Source organism: Colletes gigas, unplaced genomic scaffold (genome assembly GCF_013123115.1).
Source record: "Colletes gigas isolate AHSC1104 unplaced genomic scaffold, ASM1312311v1 Colletes_gigas_Sc00007, whole genome shotgun sequence".
In the NCBI taxonomy this organism is placed as follows: domain Eukaryota; kingdom Metazoa; phylum Arthropoda; class Insecta; order Hymenoptera; family Colletidae; genus Colletes; species Colletes gigas.
This window is the reverse complement of record NW_025106636.1, coordinates 3,922,311-3,948,360: the sequence shown is the minus strand read 5'-3', so window position 1 is coordinate 3,948,360 and position 26,050 is coordinate 3,922,311. Positions and strand designations below refer to the sequence as shown.

Below are 26,050 nucleotides of genomic sequence, written 5' to 3'. Positions count from 1 at the left end.
AGTGTCAGAGCGATGAGTACATACGAACCGTATGCCAATGTCCAGCAACCATGGGGGACTCTGATGACGCGCTGAAGGGGGAGGGGGGCCCACGAGAGCATAAAAGCACGGGCGAAGAAAAGCATCGGTGCTTTTGTGGTGTTCTCTCGCGGCCGCATCGTGTCCACGGCTGATATTGTGTGAAAGTGCTACAAGTCCGAGACTTCTGTCTACGTGGACGTCATGGGGCATCCACCTCGACTCCCGGGGACGGTCCTTGCCTGCCTATTCCTCCTGTTCGCGGGCGCCGCATCGGCCGGTAAGCAGTCGAGGATTATTTCGTTATTATTCTCAGGGCGACCATGATCGTTCCTTCGAAGGGTGTAACTATAGTCGGGACTCCCGGGGAATAGAATTCGGGACGTGCTTTGGGGTCGAAGATTAGGTTCACCTTGGGGGAGGGGAACATTTCAGAACGGATCAGAATCTTTTCAGGTTTTTTAAAAGTGAGATTAGGTTAGTTTCTATGGGTGACTGATCGAGAAGTTGTTGCACGTTTCGCTAGAAAAACAATTGTGTTCGCGAGTGATAAATAGGGTTAATTTTTCCTACTGGAAATTGGATTTTCTAGGAAAGGATTAGTCGAAGTGCTATGTACTTCCCTCTTACGGAAATGTGTTTTACGGGGCTCGCGCAGAGGAATAAAAGCTTTCAACGCGAAACAATACGGGGGGGGTAAAATACCAGAAACTATAATACACTTAAAAAGTTTTTAATTCGGTTTTAAACTCTTTTAAATTTTATTTTCTACGTTAAATAATCGATTACAAATATTGAAAAAAAGTGGTTATCAAGGAATAGAGCAAAGTCTAAGAGAGAAAGAAAAGGCTTTCTTCGAGCGTGGAAAAAATTCTACAAATGGCATATTCCGTTGTAAAAATAGTGTCTGTCAAAGAACAGAATTAAGAGAAAATTGCTTTCGTTGGAAAAAGATTCGAAGCCCCCCCGGTGGTAAAACATGGGCGAGCGTTATTCTTTGCCATAAAAATGGCTGTCGGTGCGGCGAAGAATCGAGAGAGGAATTATACGTCTTCCTTAACGGAACTTTCAGGGCTTTCGCGAGCTCCGAAGGGAAGGAACAAACGGCCCTCCACTCTTCTGTCGTGAAACTTTCTCCTCGAGAGGGAAAATTAGAGAGAGAATGATACACTTTTTTCCAGAAGCATCCTCGAGGGATTTATTGGTAAACGGAGGAGACTAACGCGACTTTCTGCCGTGAAAATAATTATTCTGAGAACGCACCGGGAAACGGACGATATTTAATTGTTCTGCTTCGAAAGAATATTAGGGAATTTTGTCGATGGTGAATTGCAATAATTATCGTTCCGTCTCTGTTGCGAGAATCGCTCGTTTTACGAGAGTATTAGGCGAAAAGAACGACGCGCCATTCACAGAAGAGAGTTCGAGGCCCTGGGTAGGTCGCAGGGACGAGTAAATAGCGCTCCTTTTTTTTATCGCGCGCCTTTTAGAGGAAATTGGTGGTTTTTCTTTTACTCGAGAAAACGTATCCTTCTGCGAGGAAAAAAGCTGCAGAAAATTGGGCGTTTCTTTCTCCAAAGAAACTAGGCTTTCGCCAATATTGTAATAAAAAAGCGATTCTTTGTTAATCATTCATGGGGCTGGGGACAAATTTCGTGGAATTAACAAATTTCTGGGCCCTGAATATTTTAGGAAATTTCTTTAGGAAACTATATAAATTGTGGAACACGTTTTGGAAGTATGTATACTGAATTTCCTGTCACGGATAAAACACCTCCAAGGGCATTTTTCTACCTTTCCATTATCTAACTTGCGAAATGATTCGCGAAAAGTCACGTAACTCTTTTATCCGTGTCGAACATTAACGATATTTGCCGAGTTCTCCGCCTTTCCTCCAACATATGTTGTCGGAAGGGATTAATAGAATTTTAAAGAACCTAAGGAACACTCGATTCCCCTGAAACTTCTTTAATCATACTTATCTCGAGAGTGCTCGTTATCAAATGAACCTCGACGACTTCAGAATAAGTAATGACATCGTTAATCCATTATTTTAATCAGAGATTATTGAAACTTGCATCTTGCTTCCAAACAATATCGTATCAATTCATTTTTTGAATTTCAATAAAGCTTCGAACTTCGATCCAACCTCGATTAAACATCGAATTCAAAATTATTCAACGAGAAGAACCTGAAACTTTTCCTAGAAATATAAAGCAACCACTTTCTGTAAATAGCCTGATAAGAAAGGTTGTCGGACATTATCGCAACTTTCCAAATTTACATCAACTTACATAACCTAAATCCACACCAAAACGAATGGCTATCTTATCACGAAGTGTTGTATATTAATAATTTTTATATAAAATAATCTTCGTTACATCCAGTAACTGTTGTGTTAAAAAATGATTTAATGTCAGTGAATATAAAATATTGGCAGGCACAAATATATCGTCGATTAGAATTTCCAATATGGCGGACGATTCGACCCGGCGCATCGACGTATAAAAAAATTATTTTATCGATATGGAACTCGTTTCTGGGAGTGCAAAACACACAAAACGAAATATGTGTATCAATCTTCTGGATTCAATTTACATGGGAAACCCATTGGCAGTCTACAATGGGGCGTAAACTACCCTACGCAGCAACAAATTCTCATTCAAGTTTGTTCAGGCTGTCTCGACGTACGTGCGCCTCTAAAATGCATGGAACTACCCCTTTGGAGTCTCGGAGGAATTCTGTGTGGACCAAGTAAATAAGTTCCACCCCCGCAGATACGTATCCAGCATAAAAGTTTTCGTACACTGTGAATGGTGACGCGGTATCGACTCCGTCGAAGAAATATACCTATTTCTGGCCGTGCCGTATAAACCTCTAAACGGATTCGATAGATTATCCTTCGTCAACTTTTCGATTAACACTTATTTCCACACAGAGTTGCTTTTACAAAAGTAAATTAACAAAATATTTAACACTAGGTTACACAAGAACTGCTATTATTTTTGACTACTTTTATAGCACCTCAGCTCTAACAACTATGTTTTGTTTTGCTATTATAGTATTACTTTAGTGCCTACTATTTCTCCATTCTGGCCTCTATTTTTACTATACTGCAATATCAACTCTATAACTATTTTTATAGCACTTTAATACCTGACTACTTGCTACTCTAACAACTATTTTTACTCCTGCTCTAACTATCTACTCAAATCTCCATTATAATAACTCTAGTCTCTTTTTTAAACGAAGAAGATAACGTCCTGTCCATTTTCAAACAATTCAACGGGTTCGATGGATTATTGTTCTCGAATTTTTTGATCAACGCCACAGCGATAGACTGTAAACGAGATTCACTCTGTTCACCGTGTCATAAGGTTATTAGTTATGTCAAGGATAAAGCGATTAACGCGACAGACTGATGTCGAAATCGGAGATTAACTTTTTAAGAATAAATTAGCAGAAATTTTGCTTACAGGAGAAATGTTTACGAAATGTCTCCCCTACGACTGATAACAGAGAGAACGACTACAACATTGTTGATATATCTTTCTTTTCAATGCGTTACATAATCCTTTCCAACTGTAATACCAATTCTATGTCTGTGTTGACAACTACATTTATAGCAATTTAGAGTCCACTGACTTCTTACTCTGACTACTATTTTCGTTACTGATTCAATCTATAATCTAATATTGTTGCGTTTACCAGTGACTACTTCTTGTTTGTGCTCATCTTTATTTTTAGTATTCTGTAATGTCAATTACATAACTACTTTAGCGACTACTTTTATAGGACTATAATGTCTATTGATTCCCTACTCTAACGACTACTTTTTTCACATATCTTCGAGATGTTTTTCATTCAATAAAGTTATTAAATAACTACAAGTAGACATTCGAGTAACTGGCGTAATCTAAGTATCGAGGCCGACGTAACGATGATGTCTGAAGTAAACGTGATAGCTGCTCGATGTGTACGATTATCTTTGACCCCCGTACACTCGTGACTTTTTCACTTTGCAAACAGCTATCATTAAGATCGCATTTGAACTTTGAAGCTACACTGCGCTCTCACTACGAATCAATATATAATAAATGTAAATAAGTGACCAATCGTAATATTTCAATTTTTGAATAAAACTTGTCACCGCCAGGCACGCGAAGAAATTTCTGTAGGGTAATAAGCAGGAAAACTTTCCCGGAAAGAAAGGAAAAATATTTATCCCGCAAGTTTCGAATGAATTTTACAAAGTTCCATCTCGAAAATGAAGTGCCACGGAAAAATAGGTCAAGACTCTAAGGACGCATCTGCTTAGGTCTGCGTTAGATCGAAGTTGAGAATCCCTTGAGAACTAGAAATAGGAAATCTTCCCAAAAGTCCCTAGCTATAGCAATAACTTTGGTTTAATTAAGTAACTGAGTCATTGACAGATACTAGGGCTACAGAGACCAAATCTAGCTCTATTAGCTCTATAAATCTGTACAGTTCTGTCTTCTGCTATAATGTCTACTCTAATAACTATTGTTGCATTAATATAGATACTACTCCCTATCCACTCTAACGATTACTTTTAGTATAGTTGCATGACGAATCTGTAACTATTCTTACGTGTACTTTTAACTATCTTTTCCTTTCTGCTTCGATGCCTACTATAGTATTTGAGATCCAGAATGGACTAGCAAATAGGATAATTAATAAGTACCTGGCAAATGAAAGGTAAAGTTATTTTCTTCTTCTAAGAAATTAGAAATTAGGCTACATTCGTTATTGACCACGATCGAAGTAATTTTTCGTTCGACGGTTCGATGCTTGTCTACAGAAGCGTGAGACAATGCGACGTGATCAATGATCTAGAAGACTTCCTCCGCTTTGCATGGTTCTATTGTCGACCGAGTTAGATGGACGATGATGGGCAATGATAACCCGCGAGTTCTTTGAATCATTATCAATGCTTACTCGCCGTCATTGTTGTCCCATTTCCGCACGCGGGACAATGTTTAAAGTTCATTATGCGGTCGTTTACGACGGTGCAACTTTTCGACAGCGATTTTTCGACGATACTCCTTTCCTATCACTTTTATTAATTTTAGATGAAATGGATTGCTGATCGAAGAAATTGTTTTCAGTAACGTTCGAAAATTTAAGCGTGAAAAATTCTACACGATTCAAGGTCCAAGACTGCACGGGATATTCACTTAATCAGAATTTAAGTTTCCTCCGAGGTGTAATCGCGGAAAATTGGAGGAGAGATCACTTTCGAACTAATTCAGATAAAATCGCTGCCAAGGCGGGGGCGTAATTTGTATCACGATATAGCGGAGAACGTCCAAAAATGAGTAAAAACTGGGGAATCAATTTTTTTATACGAAACTTACTTTCCGAGGAAATTGAGTTTAAAGTCTGTTCTTTGCCTAGGTGTCTCAGTAGTTCTCAACTGCAATACTTTCATGGAAAAGTTCAACTATTCTTCAGCCATTATTAAAAATATTTACCTAGATAGTAATGTTGATTTATTGGATTATTAATAGATGTTATTAAAATGCGTCATAGTTAGCAAGCTTCCCCATGCCAATTCTATAAATTTATCGCTCCCTGCAAACGTAGAAAATATTTCTTATCGCGCGTAAGGGGCAGATACGAGAATAAGGAACGACTTCATGAACAATTCTAACCAAGTTTACAGAAACTGCTGTAAAACGTTTATGTTACATTTGGAAAGTCAGTTTTCCATAATTCTTCTTCAGTAGAGGTTAGGTTCCAAGTAAAAATACAAAAGTGTTAAAATTAAATAGTTTTGAAAACAACTATAACTTCACTTTCATCAACCCTCTATACATACGAGTAACTTCAAAGCAATTACAATGGTCTTACATATAGTTCACTGTGCTACTAATGTCATCAGTGTAAGAAAGTAAAGAAATAAGAAAATAGACACGATATTTTCATCAGTTTTTGAAAAGAACAACTCGTAAGACTATTTTGGACTACACAGGTATAGTTGGTTCAGATATTTTTGACAGTACTTTGTGCCGAATGTCTCCAGAAGCCTAAGAAAAATAGAAAATGGTGAACGATCGGACAGTGTGCTCGTGACAACCTGGCCTGATAGGCAGTTCACCTACCTATAGGCCAGAGTGCATGGTCAGCGCTGATTGGTTCTATGATTGAAGCGTGTCTCGGCAACAAGTGTCAGGACCCCTGTCCAGGCACTTGATGCCAGAACTACAAGTGTCAAGTGGACAATCACAATCAGAGACGAGCAAAATTTGATTCGAGTATTAGATGACAAATACAAACACCACGCAGCAATTTCTTTTCACAACATTTATTTTATTTTATAAATATACTACTTTATATCGTTATAATAATAGCACAGGTGCATCGGTGAGGTTCTGCCGAGAAAAATGAATACGAACACGACGGTACTCGGACGATTTTTAATCGTGCGTAAATCAAAAAGTTTCAAAATTTCGAAAATACGCACACCTTTGAACATGGTCGAGTTTGGACTCGTTTTCATCGGGAGGATCACGCCAGTCCATCGATACTATTATTAGAAAGATAGAGTGAAAAATGTGGAAATTGTAATTTCTGTAATTGAACGATTCATCGTGACACGTGCGGTCTTTTGTTCATCTATTACATACTTTATGTGTCAAAAGCAAAAGGATACGTAGGAAAGTTCTGCTGTTATTAAAATTGAATAACCAAAGAGACGACTATGCCGACCTTCTTCTTTGAATGGGCTGAAGAAACACTAGGTAGTTAAATATTAACGGGGGACAAAGAGCTCCTACGGGGAATATGGATTAAGATCTACGAGACATGGAATTGAGCGGTTTCAAGGATCTGCTGATGGAATAACGCCATCGGATACCCTAAATCTTGACAAATACAATAAAACAGAACTATTTTGGAAAATAATATAAATCTCATTAGACTAATTAGACTCTAATTTTGATCCTGGTCCAAGTATTCCTTCGTAAAAAAAAAATTCTAGAGAACCTTCGATTTTCGACCCAAAATGCCAATGTGTCCCCTTAGCTTCGCCTCGCGATCTAACCAACTTTAGCTTAAATGACCATAATTCCAGTAACGAAGACACATTGCACGGAATGGTTAATCTATGCATGTATCGTGCATGTGCAGGCACATAAGCGCCTGGAACGAGGTCTATATCATTGAAATGATTACAGGTCCCCCCTGTTCAACCGGACATTTGGTAAATTGATCTAACGTCCCTACTTCCCAATAAAATAGATCAGATACGATACCCCGCTCTTTGAGGACGCGTGTGCGTGCGTATTTCGCAGTTTTACGTTTCTTCCATCGGCGGAGAAATTTTGGAGACCCCGATATGAGGTTGTCAGACGACTCCCAGAGCAGGAATGTCACTATAGCAAAGGAACTGATACGGTATTAGAGTTCAAATACCCATATAGCAGGCGAAGTAGTACTCAGCCAGAGCAGAAATGTCGATATAGCAAACGAATTGGTACAGTACTAGAGTTCGAGTGCTTTAGTGAATTAGTACTCGGCTAGAGTAGGTCAATGTAGCAAGCAAATTAGTACTCAGACTCACACTACAGTAGGAATGTCGATATAGCAAATGAATTGAATCTGTTATAGCTCGAACGTCGATACAGTTGATGTTTGACTGTTTATACAGAAATTGGTGATACGAATTGTTACTTTGCTCCAGATTTAAACAAATGCCACGGGGTTTAAGGGCTTCGAAGTAGCAGTGAAACGCTAAGTTTATCCGATCGTTATTTCCAACGGGAGAAAGGCGATACAGAAATAATCGCGCGAGGAATTTCCAAGTACTTCGTGAAAGTCTGAGGTTTCAAACAGCCGGAGACTATGGAACGCTTGAAATTTTCATGTGCAATTTCCCATGTCGATTAGGCGCGCCCACGCGGAAGAACAAATCTCTGATAATCGGATAATGGAAGTGCCGAGAAACTACAATTGCGGTCGACCGATTAATCTGGCATCCCGTGGCAAAGTCCTTTGGAACCCCCGTTGCTCGATAGAAACTCGACAATACCTCCCCAAGTTCTTTCAACGGGCTTTCAATTCCCTGAAATTGCGCCTCGATGTTTCCGTCAGAATTTAATTTTTGCCACGGGCAAAAATAGAATACCAAAAATTACGTTTCGACGACGCTCTTCGAAAATTTTATTTTGAACCTATTCGACGCGTCCCCGTTCGAAGGACACGAGGGAAAACAATTTCCCTGCGAACAGTCTCTTACAGGGCACGTTGCAACGTTCGAAAAGAAAATTTTGGTATGGAAAATAATCGAGAATTTTTTAGAAGATAAAATAATTTGATAAAAATGAAAAAAATTTTTACAGAGCTTAGGGAAAGATGCTCGTCTGGAAGGCTGTATAAAATGCCTCCAAAGAAAATCTTTCAACCCTTTTCTGGTCCATAGTTTTTGATACGGAGGAGCTGGCTCGCTGTACGACGGTATTAATATCAATTTTCTGTGACCAGAGTACTCTATCCCGGCTAAATCCAATCTGGATTCGGTAAAAGGGAAAAATGGCGGGACGATACGTGACAGGAAACGCGCACGAGTCCAGACGACTTTTTATTGTAATTTATCATGACCTTTCTCACAAAAGACTCCGCGGACGTTGCGTTGCCCGCCTCGTGGAACGTTAAAAGCATTCCGGTTTCAAAAGATCGTTGGAAAATCGCTTGTATTACGACAAATTGTTACAAAACTTTGCGGAGAAACGTCCAGTTTTCTTTTCATGCCCCTTGCTAAGTACACGGTAACGAGCGTTCATATTCCTCGCCAGTGAGAACACGGGATTTTTTATGGATCGTAAAGAACTTCGAAAACTTTTAAAAGTCTTGCAAGTTTAACGGAATGCTCTGAAATTTTCCAACAACGAACAGCACAATGGAGACTGTCCGTTTTGCAACTGTAAATCTAGGGACAAATTTTTTTTAATAACGAATAAAAATGTTAGATTCGCCCGTAAACTAATCGCAATATATATTGTCATAACGTAGAACTTCATATGTAAATTATTATAAGTAGGTCTAGTATTCTTTTCTATTTCCACATGTGTATCGAACCTAACCTCAATTGTAACTAGTCTTAATCTTAACTAAACTTCTAACCTAACCTCAATTTCAGCCAAACTTTTGAAACAACTTTAACGAGTATTATTAATAATTTTTTGAACGTTCGTTGCAATTTCTTCTGTACGAATTTTGCGTCCGAGTGGTTGGTAGTCAGCCGACTAAAAATAAACGTTTCAAGATCGAGGGTCAGCGAAGTCAGCGATTATCGCGTTATCGGCACAACCTTACTACGAAGTTCAGCATCCCTGCACAAATATGCCTTTTTTCATAACTAATCAACGTCGCCTGTAAAAATGTTATCGATTAAATAAACGAGTCAATAAGATTTTTTATCGATTCCTTTTCTTCTCTTTGCCGGCGCGTATCGCGCACAGCGGGGACGTAAATCATCAATCGCGTGCAATAATAATCGCGGTTACCAGAAGGCCAATCAACGGAAAACAAAAATTCATTTCCTTTTATCCATCGTTTCGTCTCAAACATAATCTGAACAAAGAGAGAATATTTAAAGTTACGATAACAAAAGAACTATAAATAAATGATGTAACAAATAGGAATAGAGACACCTAAATAAAAAAGAATAAAAAAGACTCAGACGCTGAAAGACGTTTACTGGACTTCCAATAACGGCTTGTTTTTCTCGAATGGCGGCACATCAAAGCGATGGGAATTGATTGGGAATTTCGCGCGTCTGCGTTGCCGGCGTGCCAAAATATTTCATCGCCGACAAAAAGCGTGAAACAGATTCGGAATTTCGCACGTGCAATTGCCTGGGGGGGGGTGGGGGGGAGTCGCCAACGCGCGCCAAACGTTTTTATGTTACCAATTTATCAGGCCTGATCGAAGGCGGTCGGGGTTTCGCGTCACGTTTCGGAAATCCTTCGACAGCACGGAAAGTTTGATTGCCCTTAATACAGGGTGAGTACAAAAAACAAAGAGGCAATCGAGGGACGGTCGTAACCGAGTGCACGATTAGTACGTAGCGTGATTAATTTTAGGGACTTGCAAGCGATACCGTCCAGCCTTTATTGTCTACGTTGCTGGCGGCTGCCGTACGATTATCGTGTTATTATGTTGTTACGCGTTATTGGCATGATTATCTTGGTTATTATGCTGTTACACATTATAGTGCGCCAGCGGGCCGTGTTTATACAACCGTCGAAACAAATCTCGATGGAGTACCTATTGGGTCCCCTTTAATGACCGACCCAAATGGCCGATTTAAGGCCTGGACTGAACTCATTCAACGCGACTCTCCGACTCTATTGGCCGTAAATGGTTACCGAAATTAACGACGGACGGTACGGTAATGAAATAAATAAGAGCAATTAAAATGGAAGGCAGCAATAACAACCGGAGTCGTCGCTCTTCCATTGTTGCTTCGTTTGGTTATGTATAGTCCTACCGGATACTGATTTGCTCGCTTTACTAACAGCTGATCTTTCTGTCGTTGCAGGAAAATGTTCGATCGCCTGCCATGGAAGTGAGTATTCGATCTCAAGTATTCCCCGATTTTAAAACCGTTGTCTAACAATGTGTCCTCCTTCGCGAATTCCAGTGCCCACAAAGAATGCGTATCGGGAAGGACACACGTACACATACAATTTGGAAGGAGCGTCGATGACGAACGTCACCGACTCACAAGGCACAGCGTCTCTCAAAGTGTCAGCCACCGTTGAGTTGTCCGCTAAATCAGACTGCCTCTATCAGCTGCGGCTGAAGAACGTCCAGTTAAATGGAGCGGTAATTTTTCTGCTTATTAACGAGAAGGGAAGGTCATATTCTGTCGATAAAGTAACTCCACCTTATCGACAAAGTGATTTTCCTTACCGACGATGTGGTTTTCTTTATCGACATAATGTCCTCTGCGGTTCAGATCCTACGGGTGACTCGAAGCCATACGGTGTAGTTACCGCGAATCTTACTAATCGTTGATCATATTTTTTAGCCTCCATCGACGCCAGACGTTGAGCAATATGCAGTCCAGTTCGGATATCACAACGGGCTCGTCGATCCTTACGTCTGCGCCGAGTCTGGTGACTCCCAAGCTTCGCTCAATCTCAAGAGAGCTGTCATCTCTCTGTTCCAATCGTCTGCTCTGACGAAAAGCGGCACGACGACTCGCGACGAGGTTCGAAAAATCGATCCATCGATTCCTCATCTTCCTACGAGCGATATTCTTCACGGACGTCACTCACGATGTTACAATTCCTTCTAGATCGACGTTATGGGATCCTGTCCAACCGAGTTCTCGGTCCGCAAGGCCGGCGAGGTGCAGACGGTTCACAAAAGCAGAAACCTCGCCGACTGCTCGTTCCGCGAGAACATCAATCAAGGCCTCGTGTCCGCGACCACCGACACAGCAGCAGGACTAAAATCCGCGCCTCTGCTGGCGTCTCAGCAAGAGGTGGAGCAGCGCTTCGAACGCGGCGTCCTCAAGGAAGCGGTGTCCAACGAGTACTACAAGCTGAATCCGTTCAGCAACGGTAACGCTGGCGCGCACACGTTCGTGGAGACCAAATTGACCTTCAAATCTGAGAAGCCAGAGAACAGTCCCGCTGTAGCCGGTACACAAACCAAGTCTCTCGTCTTCGATGCACCTCACCCTCTCATACAGTCGTCTCCAGCCGCTATTGCCAATGCGTTGAACGCGGCTAAGGCCGAAGTGACCGACGGAGTGAGACCCGAAGCGGCGGGCAAGTTCGAGGACTTGGTGAAGGCGGTCAGATCGAGCAACAAGGACGACATCCTCTCGGTGTATCAGAAGGTGAAGGGCGCCAGCAAAGAGGAACGGAAACTCTTGCTGGACGCTATTTGCCGCGCAGGGAGCGGCGAGGCGGCCGAAGTAGCGGTGGAATTGATCAAGAACAAAGAAGTAACAGGCCTCCAGGCGTTTTTCTTCTACACCAGTCTGGCTCTGGTGCGCCACGTGAATCTTCCATCGGTGGCAGCCGTGACGTCTCTTCTGGACCAGCCGAATCTACCTCGAATCGGTTACCTAGGCGTTGGGCAAGTGGTTGGCAAGTACTGTCAACACCACACGTGCGAGAACGTCAACGAGGTGAAGGAAGCTATACGGAAGATCCGCGAGAAAGTGGGTAACGGAAAGGCGAAGACCAGGGAACAGGAGAACCTGGTAGTATCTGCTTTGAAGGCGCTGGGCAACACGCAGTTCCTCGACGACGCCACTCTTCAGAAACTGGCGAACATCGGCGCGGATAAAAATGTCCGGAACCGCGTACGAGTGGCTGCCATCGAAGCACTGCCCACCAGGTGCTCCATGAAGTGGAAGAACATCATGTTCAAGGTACTGGCCGACCTGGAAGAAGACAGCGAGATTAGAATTAAATCGTATCTATCGTTGGTCGCTTGCCCCTGCCCGCACGTCGCTGGCAACCTCAAGGAGGTGTTGAGCAAGGAGACCGTGAACCAGGTTGGATCCTTCATTCAGAGCCACCTGAGGAACCTGAGGGCGTCGACAGACCCTAACAAACAGAACGCCAAAAATCAACTTGGTCTCATCAAGCCCCGCACCAGATTCCCTGAAGACTTCCGCAAATTTTCCTTCAACAACGAGCTATCCTACACTGCTGGGTCCCTTGGTCTTGGCTCCGCCCTCGAAAGCAACGTGATCTACAGCCAGAACAGCTTCGTGCCCCGTTCCGCCAATCTGAACTTGACCGCCGAGATCTTCGGTCGCAACTTCAACTTCCTGGACCTGAACGCCCGCGTGGAGAACCTGGACAGAGTGCTGGAGCATTACTTCGGACCAAAAGGGAAAGTATGGGAGCAGGATCTGAAAGGCATGAAGGACGCTGGCACGAACGCCGCCAACGACGTCCGCGATTACGCCAAGGAACGCTACGAGAAGCTGTTGCGCGGGAAGCGAGAGGTCAAGCAAGGAGAACTGGACAGATTCGCGAAGAACGTGCACCTGAGGAACAACGAGGTGGACGAGAGCCTGGACCTGGACCTATCCGTGAAACTGTTCGGTGTCGAGCTTGCCTATCTGAGCTACCAGGGCGACAGCAACAAGCTCAAACCAGAAGCAATCATCGACAGTGTGTTCGACAATCTCGACAAGGTCTTCGACAAGGTCAAGAACCTGAACTACGATCTTGAGAATTATCTGCAGTTCCTGGAAGCCGAGCTGGTTTACCCGACCAATATGGGTAGCAGTTTGACTCTCGGTTTGACGGGGACGAGTGCTGTTCGCGTGAAGACCAACGGAAAGGTCGACGTCCCATCCATCTTGAGGGATCCGTCGAACGCAGCTCTCAGAATTGCTGTCGAGCCTAGCGTGTCCGTCAGGATCGTTGGAAACATGGTTGTCCAAGGCTTGGGTGCCGAGTCCGGCATAAAAGTCGTCAACACGCTTCACACAACCACCAGCACCGACGTGTCCGTCACGATGTTGGATGGCAAAGGTGTGGACGTAAACGTTGGAGTGCCCAAGAAGAAGCAGGAACTGATCAGCGTGAGCAGCGAGGTTCTGTTCAGCGACAAGGAGAAAGGAAACAAGTACGTGGCTCCTAAGTTTGGAAAGGGCAAGGAGTACGCGGACTGCTTTGACCAGTTCTCGCCTCTAATCGGTTTGACCGTGTGCGGCAAGATCTCGTACCCGTACGAAGACGCGAGCATCCTCCAACAGAAGCCGCTGTTCCCTCTGAACGGGCCAGCCAAGTTCTCGATCACGGTTGAGAACAACGACGTCAACAACTACCACTTCAAGGTCTACTTGGACATGGAGAACCCGAACAAACGGTCCTTCGAGATCATGCTGGACACGCCGAACTCCAAGGCCAACAGACTCGTGTCCCTGGCCGCGGAGGCGGGCGTGGAACCCAACAAGTACGTCAGGGTCTCGTTGAACTCGCCGATCAAAAAGGCCTCGTTCGAAGCTGTACTTAAGAATAACGCCCAGGAACGCACTCTGACGGTCACCGTTCTTCACGATCTGATGGAATACTACGGTCAGATCGGCGTCCTAGCCAGCGGCGGCAAGTACAAGCCTGTCCTGGAGTACAGAGTGCCCGAGCACATCGAGAAGCTGGCCAGCGCGAAAACGGGACTGAAAGCAGGCCAGAATTACAACGTGCAGGGCACTGTGGACGTCTCCGATTACGAAGGCGGTCAGAAGTTCGTGCTGGACAAGGTTGCACTCGTGGTTAGCGGCAAGAAACTGGTCACAATCGACGGTTCCGTCATGTGGTCACCGAACGCCGTCAACCTGGACACGAATCTCGTCTACGCAGACAAGGATCTGGCTCTGAAAGTGGACGGGAAGAAGGTGGCCAAAGGAAACTACGTGCTCACCATGTCAGCCATGTCGTCCAAGGATCCAGACATTGGAATGAAGCTGAAGTGGGACTTCAACGCGGACCCCAACGGCGTGGAGAACCAGATCGTGCTTACTCACGGGCCCAACCTGAACTCCAAGGTAAATCGTCTGAGTTTGGAGCAAAAGTTCAAGTACAACTTGGACCCTAAGAATCGCTTACTGGACATGTCGAACGAGTTGAAATACCCGTTGGTGAACCTGGAGCTGAAGATAGATGGCAAGGCTACCGATAAATCGTTGAGTGGAGACGTAGAGGTGAAGTACGAGAAGTTCAAGATGGGCGCTGAAGTGTCCGCCGCGAAGGACATGAAAAAGCCAGGTGACTTCGAGATAGAGGCTGAAGCTGAACTGATGGAGAACAGCATCAAAGTGAAGTCTAAACGCACTGTTTTGGACGGTACGAAGAACAAGTACTCTAACTCTCTGGTATTAACTCCGGGAGGTAGGTACGACGCTGATGCAACGGTGACCTACGACGTGTCCAAGAACAGCGCCAAGGTCCAGATGGACGGCGACCTGAACCTGAACGGGAAGAAGGTCAAGGTGGACACTGGCTTAGAGGCGAATCAAATGGTGTTCAACAGTGAAGTTTTCGTGAAAGTCGACGGCGTCAAGTACGTGGAATTCTTGCTGCAGACTCAACGTCCACCGAATCCTAGTGGTAATCTGAATCTGAACCTGAAGAACTACCTGACGGCCACTGGGCAGTATGCTTATCAGAACGGCAAAGGACACGCGAACCTGAACATCGATGTTCCGAAGATCAACCGCAAGATCAAGGCTAACGGTGAATTGGCGGTCTCTGGAACCGAGCATTTAGGGAACTTCGAGGTTCTTTACGACGCGGAGAAGGATCCCAAGAAACGCATCAAGCTGTCCACGATCTCCGACATCACGAAAACGTCCATAGACACTAAGAACGTGCTGGAGGTTCACGCGTACAAACTGGAATTGAACGGTAAAGGTAACATGAAGGGTACTCTGAACGACGGCCAATTGCAAATGGATGGTGACTTGACGCTACCCAATGGACGGTTCCTCGTGGTTAAACTGAAGCGCAGCGCCGCGAAGAAAGACAATAAATACGACGTTCAAGTAGACGCCCAGGTGACGGACAGCGTGAAGAAGGGTGGAGAATCGAGGAAACTCGCGTACAACGTTGACTTCAAGGACGTTGACCTGCAGCTGATGACCTACCAAGGCAACGCTCAGCTGAAGTTCGTCGATTTCGACGGGAAGGACTTGCAAGTCGCGTGGGACGGGAAAAGGCAGGTGCAGAACAAGGACAAGGTGAACAACGTCGTCGTCAAGGTCAGCGGAGCAAAAATGCCAAAGAAATTTCAACTCCACGTTGGCACCAATCGAGGAGACAGTCGAGGAGCGTACGACGTCAAGTCATCTTTGGGTGACAATCTCTCGTTAGCGGTAATTGAAATGTTTTTTAGAGACGCGAAGGCGCGTTTGTTCGAAATCTCATCTATTCTCTCTGCTTTCAGGCCACGGGATCCTTCGAGCTGGGGAACAACGTCAACAAGCCGCACAGAATGGAGGGTACTTTGGACCTGAAGTTGCCCAGCGAGAAGCTCAGCAACTTGAAACTCGAAGTCACCAGGAGCTTGCTGGGGGCCAGCGAGGAAAGAAACTCTATGGAAGCCGCGCATGTGGTAACGCTGACGTACAACAACGACAAGACGATCAAAATGGAGTACGATCTGAAGCTGACGGGACTTAAGGTGCTGGAAGAGTCCAGCGAGGGCGAGGGAAGATTCAACATGAACGTTCTGCAATATCCTCCGTTGAAAGTGGAGTCTAGCTACAAGAACAACTTCGCTAACGACAAGACTACACTTACTGGCGACGTGGCAGCCACCTATGGCGACAAGAAACTGGCGCTTCAATTGAACGCCGAGGATCTTCCGGATTTGTTGGTTGTACATCTGAACGCCAAGTGCAACTTGCTTCTCGAGAAACTCAAGAACGTTGAACTGCAACTTGTTCAGAAGGTACTTTTAGTAGACTCGTTGAAACCACTGGTACTTAAAAAATATGAAGAACCCGTTTAATTACGCGGTTATTCCCATCTCTCTAGGTGCACAAGAAAGAAAACAAACGGGAAACGGACGCTACCGCCATGGTCGACGACAACAAGTACACCCTGAAGAGCGAGATTCAGCAACAAGACGTGAACTCCTTGTTCCACGTGCAGATGTCTTGCCCGTCAGGAAAGACCGAATTATTGTCCAAAGTGGAGAAACTCGGCGCTAAAGAGTACAAAGGTAACGCGAGCGATTGTTAATTGTTTGCAACGAGCAACAAGGACGGTGCTGATCGATTTACTGTTACAGGCGAATGGAAGGCCATCACGCCGAAAGGATTCATCGTTGCTGATATCCACGTGGACCTGAACAGCGTCGACGAGTTCGTGATCAACGGGAACTTCGACAGCGACCAGATGGCCCGTCGCAAGCTCCACTTCGAAATGGTCAACAAGCCAACAGCGAAGACGGGAAAGAAGATCATAGTCATCACAGTGACCAGCGATGGCCAGAACATCGTAACCGGCAGGTACAACATCATCACTTTTATGGATCGACGAGTTTGATAAAATCGCGTTTGATGATTCGTAAAATGAACGTCGCTTCGGGATTGGAACATTCATATTTCATACAGTTCATAAACATGTTCAACTTACGAATCAGGAACACGTATGGTGTTCATTTTAAGAATCATCACTCTACGAAGCTTTGATAGTATACTATTGCCAGGAATCTTATTTAACTTATTGCCCTAATGATAAAAATGTAAGAAAGTAGCGTAATGCACATCCTAAATTCATATCATTCGTACGAAATGCTTGTTTCTTGACTGTCTAAAAACATTCTGAATATTCGGGAACTAAGACTGCACTGTCTATCCAGCACCAACTACAAAAAACGCGACGAGGACGGAAAAGTGGTAGTAGAAGGCAATGGCAGTCTAAAGGTCGGCGACGACACCACTGCCTCGTCCTTCAAGTACACTCGTCAACAGCTGACCCACGAGAACGACGGAGAGATCGGTGTGGCTATGGTCCTGAACGCTAACTTTGGACCGTCCGCCATCGTTGGTGAACTGAAACTCTCGAACAAGGAGCTCCACGTGTTCGAAAGCTACTGCGAGCAAACCAAGGACTGCGCTCACTTCAAACTCCAATCAACGCTCAACACTCAAGGTGAGCGTTATCTCGAATCGTTATCGTGACGCTAGAGAGCTGTCTCGGACGGTAGTTTTCAAGTCGACGTTTCATCTTCAGAGAAAAATATGCTGAAGCACCAAATCACGGTGGAAGTAGACCTGAAGAAGTTCAACGTGCCTGCCGAGTTCGGACTGAAGACCAACACCGAGGTGAAGGCTCCATTGTTCTCCCACACCACGAACCTCTACCTCCACTCGACGAAGGATAAGTCCGAATACACTTACCAGGTGTATGTTCAACCGAAAGAAGCAGGTAAAGCCTGGAAAACTAAGGAATACTACGATTAGATGAAATACCAATTAGATCTGACTCTCTTATTCTTGATTACAGCTACCGTTCTCAGCTTGCCTTCTCGAGAAATAGCTCTGGTCGCGACGTACGACCTGCCAAAGACCGAGCACACCAAAGCATTCAAACTGGACACGTCGCTTTACCTGGACAGAAAGAACAAACCATCCGACAAGACCAGCTTGACGGCTACTGGAAACGTAGACATCGACGATAAAAAGATCTCTCTCAACGGGGAAACGAAATTCGTCTATCCCACGCAGCACAAGGACCTGTCCGTGAAAGGATGGCTTCACTACGGGGGCGAGAATCTGTTGGACGCCAACTTGGAATTCGACGTATTCGCCAAGAAGATGCAAAAGATCACGGTCACTGCCAAGGTTCAACGACAACAAGTGGAGAACGGCAACAACGTGACTAGTCAGGTCAACGTGAACAGCAACGGTCAGAATCTGAAGCTGGAGTTCAACTCCCACCTGATGGTCTCCAGCAAGGAATTAGGATTAGGTAGTTTCTTGACCTACAACGACGTGCACCAGAAACCAAAATCACTGGGCGGGCTCTTCTCCGCGAACCCCAATCAGGTGAATCTGTTGATCACGTTGCCCGACCAGGAGATCATCAGGGACGAGTGGAAGATGCAGTTCACCAAGAACTTGCAGAAGATCGACAGAGAAGTGTCCGTGTTGGGCGAGCAACCGGTGGTGACCAACATCGAGGCGAACAACTTGAATCGTTTCTCGTACCTGAGGTATCCAAAGGGTAAGCTTCGAGAATGGCAAAGGTTTCACGAAACGAATTCAATTTTAACGAAGAGTTTTAATTACAGGCAATCCTAAGGAAGGGTTCGCCGTCAACGGTCAGGTAGTCCTTGGTCAGCTGGCTGAAATCCACGCAACGTACAACAAAGATGGCGTGAAGAAGAACTTGTTCCACGGTATGATCCATCTAGACGAGAAGCAATTCTTGAAGCCAGACTTTGGTTACAACAAGGAGAACGTAGCGGAAGTTCTCGTGAGCATTGTGATCTCTCCTTGTAAATCCAGCTACGAAAGCTACAGACCTTAAACTATTGTACGTTGCCTTTTGATATTCTAGGATAAGGGTAACAAAATTCACATGGACCGTCTGAAGAAGCTAAAGGACGTCCAGGAATACGCGATGAAGGAGGTGAATACGGAGGTCGGGGACCTGGTGAATCATTTGAAGAAGGCTCAGCCTAACCTGAAACCACTCGTGGATTATTACCAAAAGGAATTGAACAAACTGAAGGAGGAGGTAAAGGCTGACGAGACTGTCAAGGAGATCCACGCCATTTTGTAAGTGTACCGATTATTTTCAGTAATAATTTCAGATAGAAATTTGAACATCGAGTGTTGCTTTTCAAGGAACAAATACTTCGGAGGCATAGTCACGGCCGTCGCGCAAACAATGAAGGGTGTCGCGGAAGGTTTGCAAAAGCTGACGCAGCATCTGAGCGAAATCCTGACGAACCTGAAGGAGAGCGCCAAACCTATTTACACGCAGCTGAAGGAGTCCTGTGACAAGGTGTACAACGAGCTCGTGAACATCCTCGACGCCGCGGCGAAACTGGCCAACACTTATCTGAACGCGCTCCTCAACTTGATCAACGAGCATCAAAAAGAACTGAAAGATCTGTTCAGCGTAGTCTCTGACGTGGCTCAGGACTTCTCGAAGATCTTGTCGAAGACGTTGGAACGAATGAGACTCGGTTTAGAAGAGTTCTACACCCTGCTGATAAACCAATTGAAGGCACTACCGATTTACGAGATGGCCAAGGAGAAGCTCGAGGAGCTGAAGAACTTCCAGGTGCCGGAAATTGTTCTGAGCTCCATGGAGGAGTTCTCCAACGTGATGAAGGGTATTATGCCCACGCAGGAGCTCAGTCAATTGGTCGATACCGTCAGCCAGCACATTATAAAGCACGCCAAACGCGAGAAGGTACATTTCGTAAACAGAGACTTATCGCGAGATGCGAACAGTGGTCTTATATCGAACGAGTCTGATGTTTCTATTGTTCCTGGTTGCAGGTGGACGAGTTGGCCGAATGTAAAAAGATTTACACGCAAGCTGTGGCCGCCGTTCAATCCGTCCTTGCTCTCGTCCAGAATCTGGTAACGACGGACAACTTATTTGCTTTGGTCAAAATGCCTGTACAGCTTGACTTGAGCTATTTGTCCAAGCTTCCAGGCATCTACGCCGTCAAAGTTTCTGTCCTGAACCTGTTACGCAACGGAGAGCTACCCACGCCTTCGGAACTGTACTTCACTTACAGGTAAACAATTTGAGCAAATTAAATAATTCGATAAGAACGATAGAACTTTAGATCGTCGTGGTCGCCATGTTTGTTACCGAGGTGAGTTGATTTGACCAGAGTCCACCAAATTCGTCGAAATTCCCCGCATCAGGCTACCACTTAGGTAGAGACCCAGATATAGGAGAATATCCAAAGCCAGGAAGTCCCGCTCCATCCATCGAAAACAAAGAACAGATTATTTTTTGCAGCTTACATTTACAATGAATATTCTTGCATTTCTACCATTTCACTAAGTTTATTTTGTAATCTCTCGCAGACCCACCCTCTACGCTAGCGACCTGGTGCCACCGTTCAGCAAATCAGCAGTGGTCGCCGACGGTGGACACTTCTTCACGTTTGACGGACGTCACCTGACCATGTCCGGCACCTGCACCTACATCCTGGCACAGGACATGCAGGACGGCAACTTCTCGGTGGTAGGGAACTTCAACGACGGAAACCTGATCAGCGTTACGGTCACCGAGCCCAAGGAAACCATCACGCTCAAGAGTAACGGAAACGTGAGCAAACATCTCTTTGTTCGAAGCTGTTCTCTCGACCGGGGACGTGATCGTTCCTCGTCGATCGTACTTTCAGATCTTGGTCAACAACAAACCGGCCGACTATCCAGCCAGCACGAAGAACCTCCACGCCTACCTGGTGCTGCCTTTCGCCAACGTCAAGTCTGATTATGGCGTACGCGTCACGTGCACGAAAAAGGCGCCAATGGTTTGCGCCGTCCACGTGTCCGGATTCTACCTGGACAAGATGCGCGGCCTGCTCGGCAACGGCAACAACGAGCCATACGACGACTACACTTTGCCGTCTGGAAAGGTATGCCCGTCCATTTTCTTCGTTACGATCGACGAGAATTGGAATTACGATCGTAAAAATGTTCTCCAGATCACCGACAGTTCGTCAGACTTTGGGAACGCGTACAAACTGAAGGGCGACTGTCCAAATGCAGCCGCTGCCCCACACGCGGACCACGCCCCAGTCTGCACGGAATACTTCGTCAGCCAAACATCCCCTCTGCAGTAAGTTGACTTGTAGAAAAGATCGTGATTACTCGTATTCTTCCGTGGGGTCCATCGCCTCTCATACTTGCCGCCAGAGGGACCGTTCCTCTCGCAAGCGCTCGACCGACCTTCCATCTGCGTATATACGTTGTCACACTTCCAACGGGATGCTAATGGTTAATGATATTGTAGGTCTTGCTACGCTTACGTCAACCCAGCTCATTATCGCGAAGCTTGCGATCATGCAGTTGCAGCCAAAACAACGGAAGGACCTTGTCTGATCACAATGGCTTACCATTATGCTTGTTACGCGGCTGGCATCAAGAGTACACATGTTCCATCATCTTGCAGTAAGTTTAATCGTATGATATTACGGTAATGCCCGCTTTCAAGTGACAATCTTCTACCCCGGATTCAAGTAACAAGATCACATCCCCTCCGTTGCTTATCTTTGGATATTCCCAACTTTCTTGTTAATCACAGTTTGAGATAATAAATTGGCCACTTCAATTTGTTCACTCGAAAGCACTACGTTCGAATGGCTCGAGTGTCTCACGATGTTTGCATAGGTACAACGAGCTGCAAAGTCGGCGCGAACACGGTGGCCGCTGGCGACTCCTTCAGCGTAAAAGTGCCCAAAAAGGAGGCTGACGTGATCTTCGTGGTCGAACAAGAAACACCGAACGAGAACGTCTTCAAGGAGATGATCACACCCTTGATATCTGAACTCAGGGACGAACTGAAGCACCAAGGAATGACGTGAGTGCCTGCTCAAGCAAGAAATATCTTGGGGGGATGTTAGCCAAAGGGACTATAAGTCTTCTTAAGATCATTACAAATCCGAAGACTTCGTTTCTGAAGCCAAAGGAACATTCCACTAAACGTCCATCGTATTTGACTTTGCAGAGACGTGCACATTGGTTTGATCGGATACAGCGAGAAGATGAAGTGGCCGCAGCACTACACGCTGAACGGCGACACAAACATCAACGGCGAGGTGAAGACCATGAAGTTCCACGAGAAGAAACCGGTAGTAACCCTCGAGGCAAGTCTACTATTATTTGCTACCCGTTTTTCGAAGAGGCTCCCTAAAAATAGAGATCGAGTTGCCGAAGAACAATTAAGAGTTCAGTTACACATCGGTCTCCCGACGCAATTAAGGAACGTGTTTATGCAACGTGTTCGCCTATCGTTAATCGGCGATCGCATTAGCATACCTGCGACGCGTTGTCACTGTAACACGTGTTTACGCGATTCCTTTTGAGATACCGCGGTTGAATCACCGTCCGCGAATCAGAGTGATTCAGTATCTTCTACGTTTCCCAATCTTTGTCTAGAGAGAACAGAATTCGTTACTATCGCCGCGTGAATATTCATCCTATTTTAATCAGTCGTCGAATGGCGTTCTACGTTTCGCGCGTCTTTCAGGAAACTTTCGACTCCTCGATGAATCGAACGTCGCTGCATATCGTTAACATAATTTAAACAAATCGACGCGAGTTTTTTGCGCTACGTTCGTCGACTTCTGCGCGCGTCCAACAAGGAAACGATCGTTTTCCAGGAAGCGAAGCAAGGCGACGCGGAGAAGAAACTGGAGTATCTGGAGCAAAGATTGGACGTCGAACTGGGCACCTTCAACTTGAACGACGCTTACGAGGAGGCCATCAGGTATCCCTTCAGGGCTGGTGCAGCCAGGGCAGTGGTCGGTGTCCTCGCCAACCCTTGCGAGAAGAGTCCGCTCCCTGTTTCTGTAAGCACCGTTTTTTACGGAATTATTTCATGTCACATTCCCACCATCGTTAATATTCTTTTCTTACCCATACCTTTCTGCATGAGGTCTAAAAAAAAATGTGCTCTTTCAGCTGCAGCAATTAAGACTCCTGATGGGACAGAAAATATATCAAGATCTTGGCCTTACTTATTACCACGTGTCCTTCCCTAAAGAGCTCCTCGTATCTGGCAAGCCGCAGAAGAATATCGTCGGGTACGACCAAGACAGCGTGTTCACGTTCGCTGACAGCAAAAAGAAGCCACTCAGCGGGAACAGTGACATGAAGAACAATCTCGTCGCCTCAACCACTGACGTCTGCGCTGACTTCGCGGTTACCGTAAGTGTTCAACAAGTGATCTTTGCCTATTATTAAGAACGCACGCTCGAGCGTTTCACCGCCGTCCCAATATCTCTGAAACTGTTGGCTTCAAACTAGGGCTACCTCACCATTCGCCATACCTCAAAATTCAAATTTCCATCAATTTATGAACAACTGAACAAAAATTTCGATCATAAGTAGTAACCAAAAAATGTTAAACTTGATATTTTTAAAAAATGTTATAGTCTGGCGGAGCGGCATTCAGCGTGAACAACTTCGTGGACGCGAAGCCGAACCAGAAGAAACAATTCATCCAAGTGGCCGCGAGGAGGATCGCCGATGGCCTCGCTAGCGTAGAGATCCAGAGAGATTGTTTGTGCGACTACCAGTTTGGTGTTTCCGGACGAGCCAAGTGCAAAATTGTCGGTCGCAAAGAGAAGGAATTACCCGCGGTAAGAAAATAAACCCCTGTCGTATCGATTTTGCTCTCCGGAGTAAAATATGAAAGCTATTCCATACTATGCCTGCGCAGTACCATTCTGTAGTTCGGTAGTACAGTAATTCCTCGCGATTTGTCACTGACTCGAGACAATTAGCGAGGCAGGTAGGCGTTCCATGACCTTCCAAGCTATTTATGTGTCTCCTACGCAACTATCTGCGCAGGTATAGTAGGCCTGCTTCGTCGTTTCTCCGCTCGCGGCGCTAGCAGTGGAGTGTACGTTTTAAGTCCCGTACGAACTAGTTACTTAACATTACTATACCACTCTAAATATAATCTCTATTTTTTATGCTACAGAGACACACCAAGGGAGGAGCGAAGGAATAAGGGGAGGCAGCTGCGCCGAGCAGACTACCATTACTAATTAATTTAGGTGTAATGTATTTTATTACTTTGTTATAATACGGCAGGCGTCTTTTGATACTCGTAGCCATCAAGATCGTTAGACATCCAAAGGACGGGTGACCTCAGTTACGAAACGCGCGAGGACTGAGCGATCCGCCTTACCTTCTGTACATCGAAATTCCCCGCAGAATATACATCCATTGCCCCCCCCCCCTACTCCTATGTTTTTTTTTTTTTTATTTGCACTAGACAACGGTGAGAAACGTAATTATTCACTGTGCCAAGTGAACTCGTTACTTAGGTTAAGTTGTTACCCCTGAGCCGGGCGCCGGTATTAATTAAACGTTAAACGCACGACGATAAATGTTGTACGGGAGCGTACCCCCCCCCCCTCCCCCCCTCCCCCAACTACCCCACCCACACCCGTTCGCGTAATACGGGACGTCGATTCGATTTACGGGTACGATTTGTACGGCTTACCTTTATTGAATTAAGATACCGATGCTGCACGACTCGAGCTAATCTGAATTCAATACCCGACCACCCGTACCGTTTTTTATCGCCGATACGCATGACGATCTTACGCGCTGTAATGTTATGGTTTTGTGAAGAAATATACGTACATTGTTCTTACATGTACCATACAGCGGTTCGTTATTCGTGCACCCGCTCCTTGAAATTGGTCCTGAGTTTTACAACGTTCAAACCGAGGCTGGGACTACTTGAATTTATTCAAATACTCTGAGAGTAATTCGAACATTAAACAATTCGAATACTTCAATGTTCAATTTCGTTAAGCACTGATCAAGTATTTGAATACTTGACTACTTGACTATTCGCATGGACGCGAATCAATTCAGGACGAGCAGAGCAGAGTTTCAGGGATGAATATTTATGAATTCAGGGTCGAAAAAGCGTCGTGGCTCGCGTTTCAGCGAAACGACGCGTCGTTTATCATTGATTTTATCTGCTAAACACAACCCCCTTTTCCCAAGAAATCTGCAATTACCGTCACGCCTTTCATGCACAATGTTTCGTTCGAGGGTTGGTTCCTTTTTTACTTAAAAATGTCCCCATCTTCGTTCCGCTTCCTCTTCTTTCCTAAAACATATTTTTTGGGGGGGACGTTATTAGTGCAATCGAAGGCTTCGCGATACTTTTTTAGCCACGTTTACTTACGCGATCGAAGTGTTTTTTTAAGCGTCTCCTCGTCGCGGTGACGTTAATGCTACGCTAAAGTTACGTTGGTCACGTTAGTGAAGTTTGCATGCACACCATTTACGGTCGCCACCGTCGTGTATCTGCACCTGAAATCAAAATTCCTTGCCAGGTTAATGAGGGAGAGTCATCAGATAACGGGCGTCCATCGTGCGCCTCGCTTATTTTTAAAACGTTAATCATTCGCAAACTGCCCTCACCGAAGGGAAGATCTTTTGTATCGAACGTATACACACGGTCCCGATGTATCATAGTAAAATCTAGAAATTGCACCGTAGAGGAGACAGCATTGGTCGAACGCAAACTGGATGTACACGCGATAAGTTTTATCGCTGGACGTAAGAATTAAAATTGACAATTGGAGCGTAACTGTACTCTGCAATTGAACGCACGAAACCTTACGGTTCGATCGTCTACGGCAAATCAAATTATTTTCTTTCGACCGTATGAAAACGCCTCTAACGACAAATCAATGCACGATATCCTAATAACTTTTTAACAACTTCATAAATGTTCGTCATGCTTTTTTATACTATACGATTCTATCGTTTCTTTTCACCGTCGATGTTTAC

General features: G+C 45.1%; 1 protein-coding gene and 1 long non-coding RNA gene across 2 annotated transcripts; one reads left to right on the top strand and one right to left on the bottom strand.

The window, feature by feature from the left end:
- The first annotated feature begins 122 nt into the window (after positions 1–122).
- On the top strand, positions 123–24,893 carry LOC122396427 (apolipophorins). The gene is made up of 25 exons (XM_043394809.1): positions 123–298; positions 10,583–10,609; positions 10,685–10,869; positions 11,075–11,257; positions 11,345–15,892; positions 15,964–16,470; positions 16,557–16,743; positions 16,813–17,032; positions 17,368–17,678; positions 17,760–17,954; positions 18,033–18,752; positions 18,820–19,004; positions 19,089–19,309; positions 19,379–19,952; positions 20,042–20,286; positions 20,585–20,828; positions 20,905–21,141; positions 21,211–21,344; positions 21,519–21,676; positions 21,896–22,085; positions 22,233–22,371; positions 22,888–23,076; positions 23,189–23,434; positions 23,662–23,868; positions 24,213–24,893. The coding sequence occupies exons 1-25, from the start codon at positions 223–225 to the stop codon at positions 24,240–24,242; spliced, it is 10,158 nt and encodes a 3,385-aa protein (XP_043250744.1). The 5' UTR covers positions 123–222; the 3' UTR covers positions 24,243–24,893.
- Positions 24,436–26,050, bottom strand: LOC122396428. The gene is made up of 2 exons (XR_006259038.1): positions 25,440–26,050; positions 24,436–25,361 (listed from the first exon to the last, which is right to left on the bottom strand). It is a non-coding gene; the product is annotated as an uncharacterized LOC122396428 (long non-coding RNA).

Bases quoted from the DNA above. Each gene is read 5' to 3' on its own strand.
- LOC122396427 (XM_043394809.1), top strand. From the start codon at position 223: ATGGGGCATCCACCTCGACTCCCGGGGACGGTCCTTGCCTGCCTATTC. The intron at 19,005-19,088 runs GTGAGCATTGTG...TTGATATTCTAG, and splicing joins AGAACGTAGCGGAAGTTCTC to GATAAGGGTAACAAAATTCA. The intron at 23,869-24,212 runs GTAAGAAAATAA...TTTATGCTACAG, and splicing joins AAGAGAAGGAATTACCCGCG to AGACACACCAAGGGAGGAGC.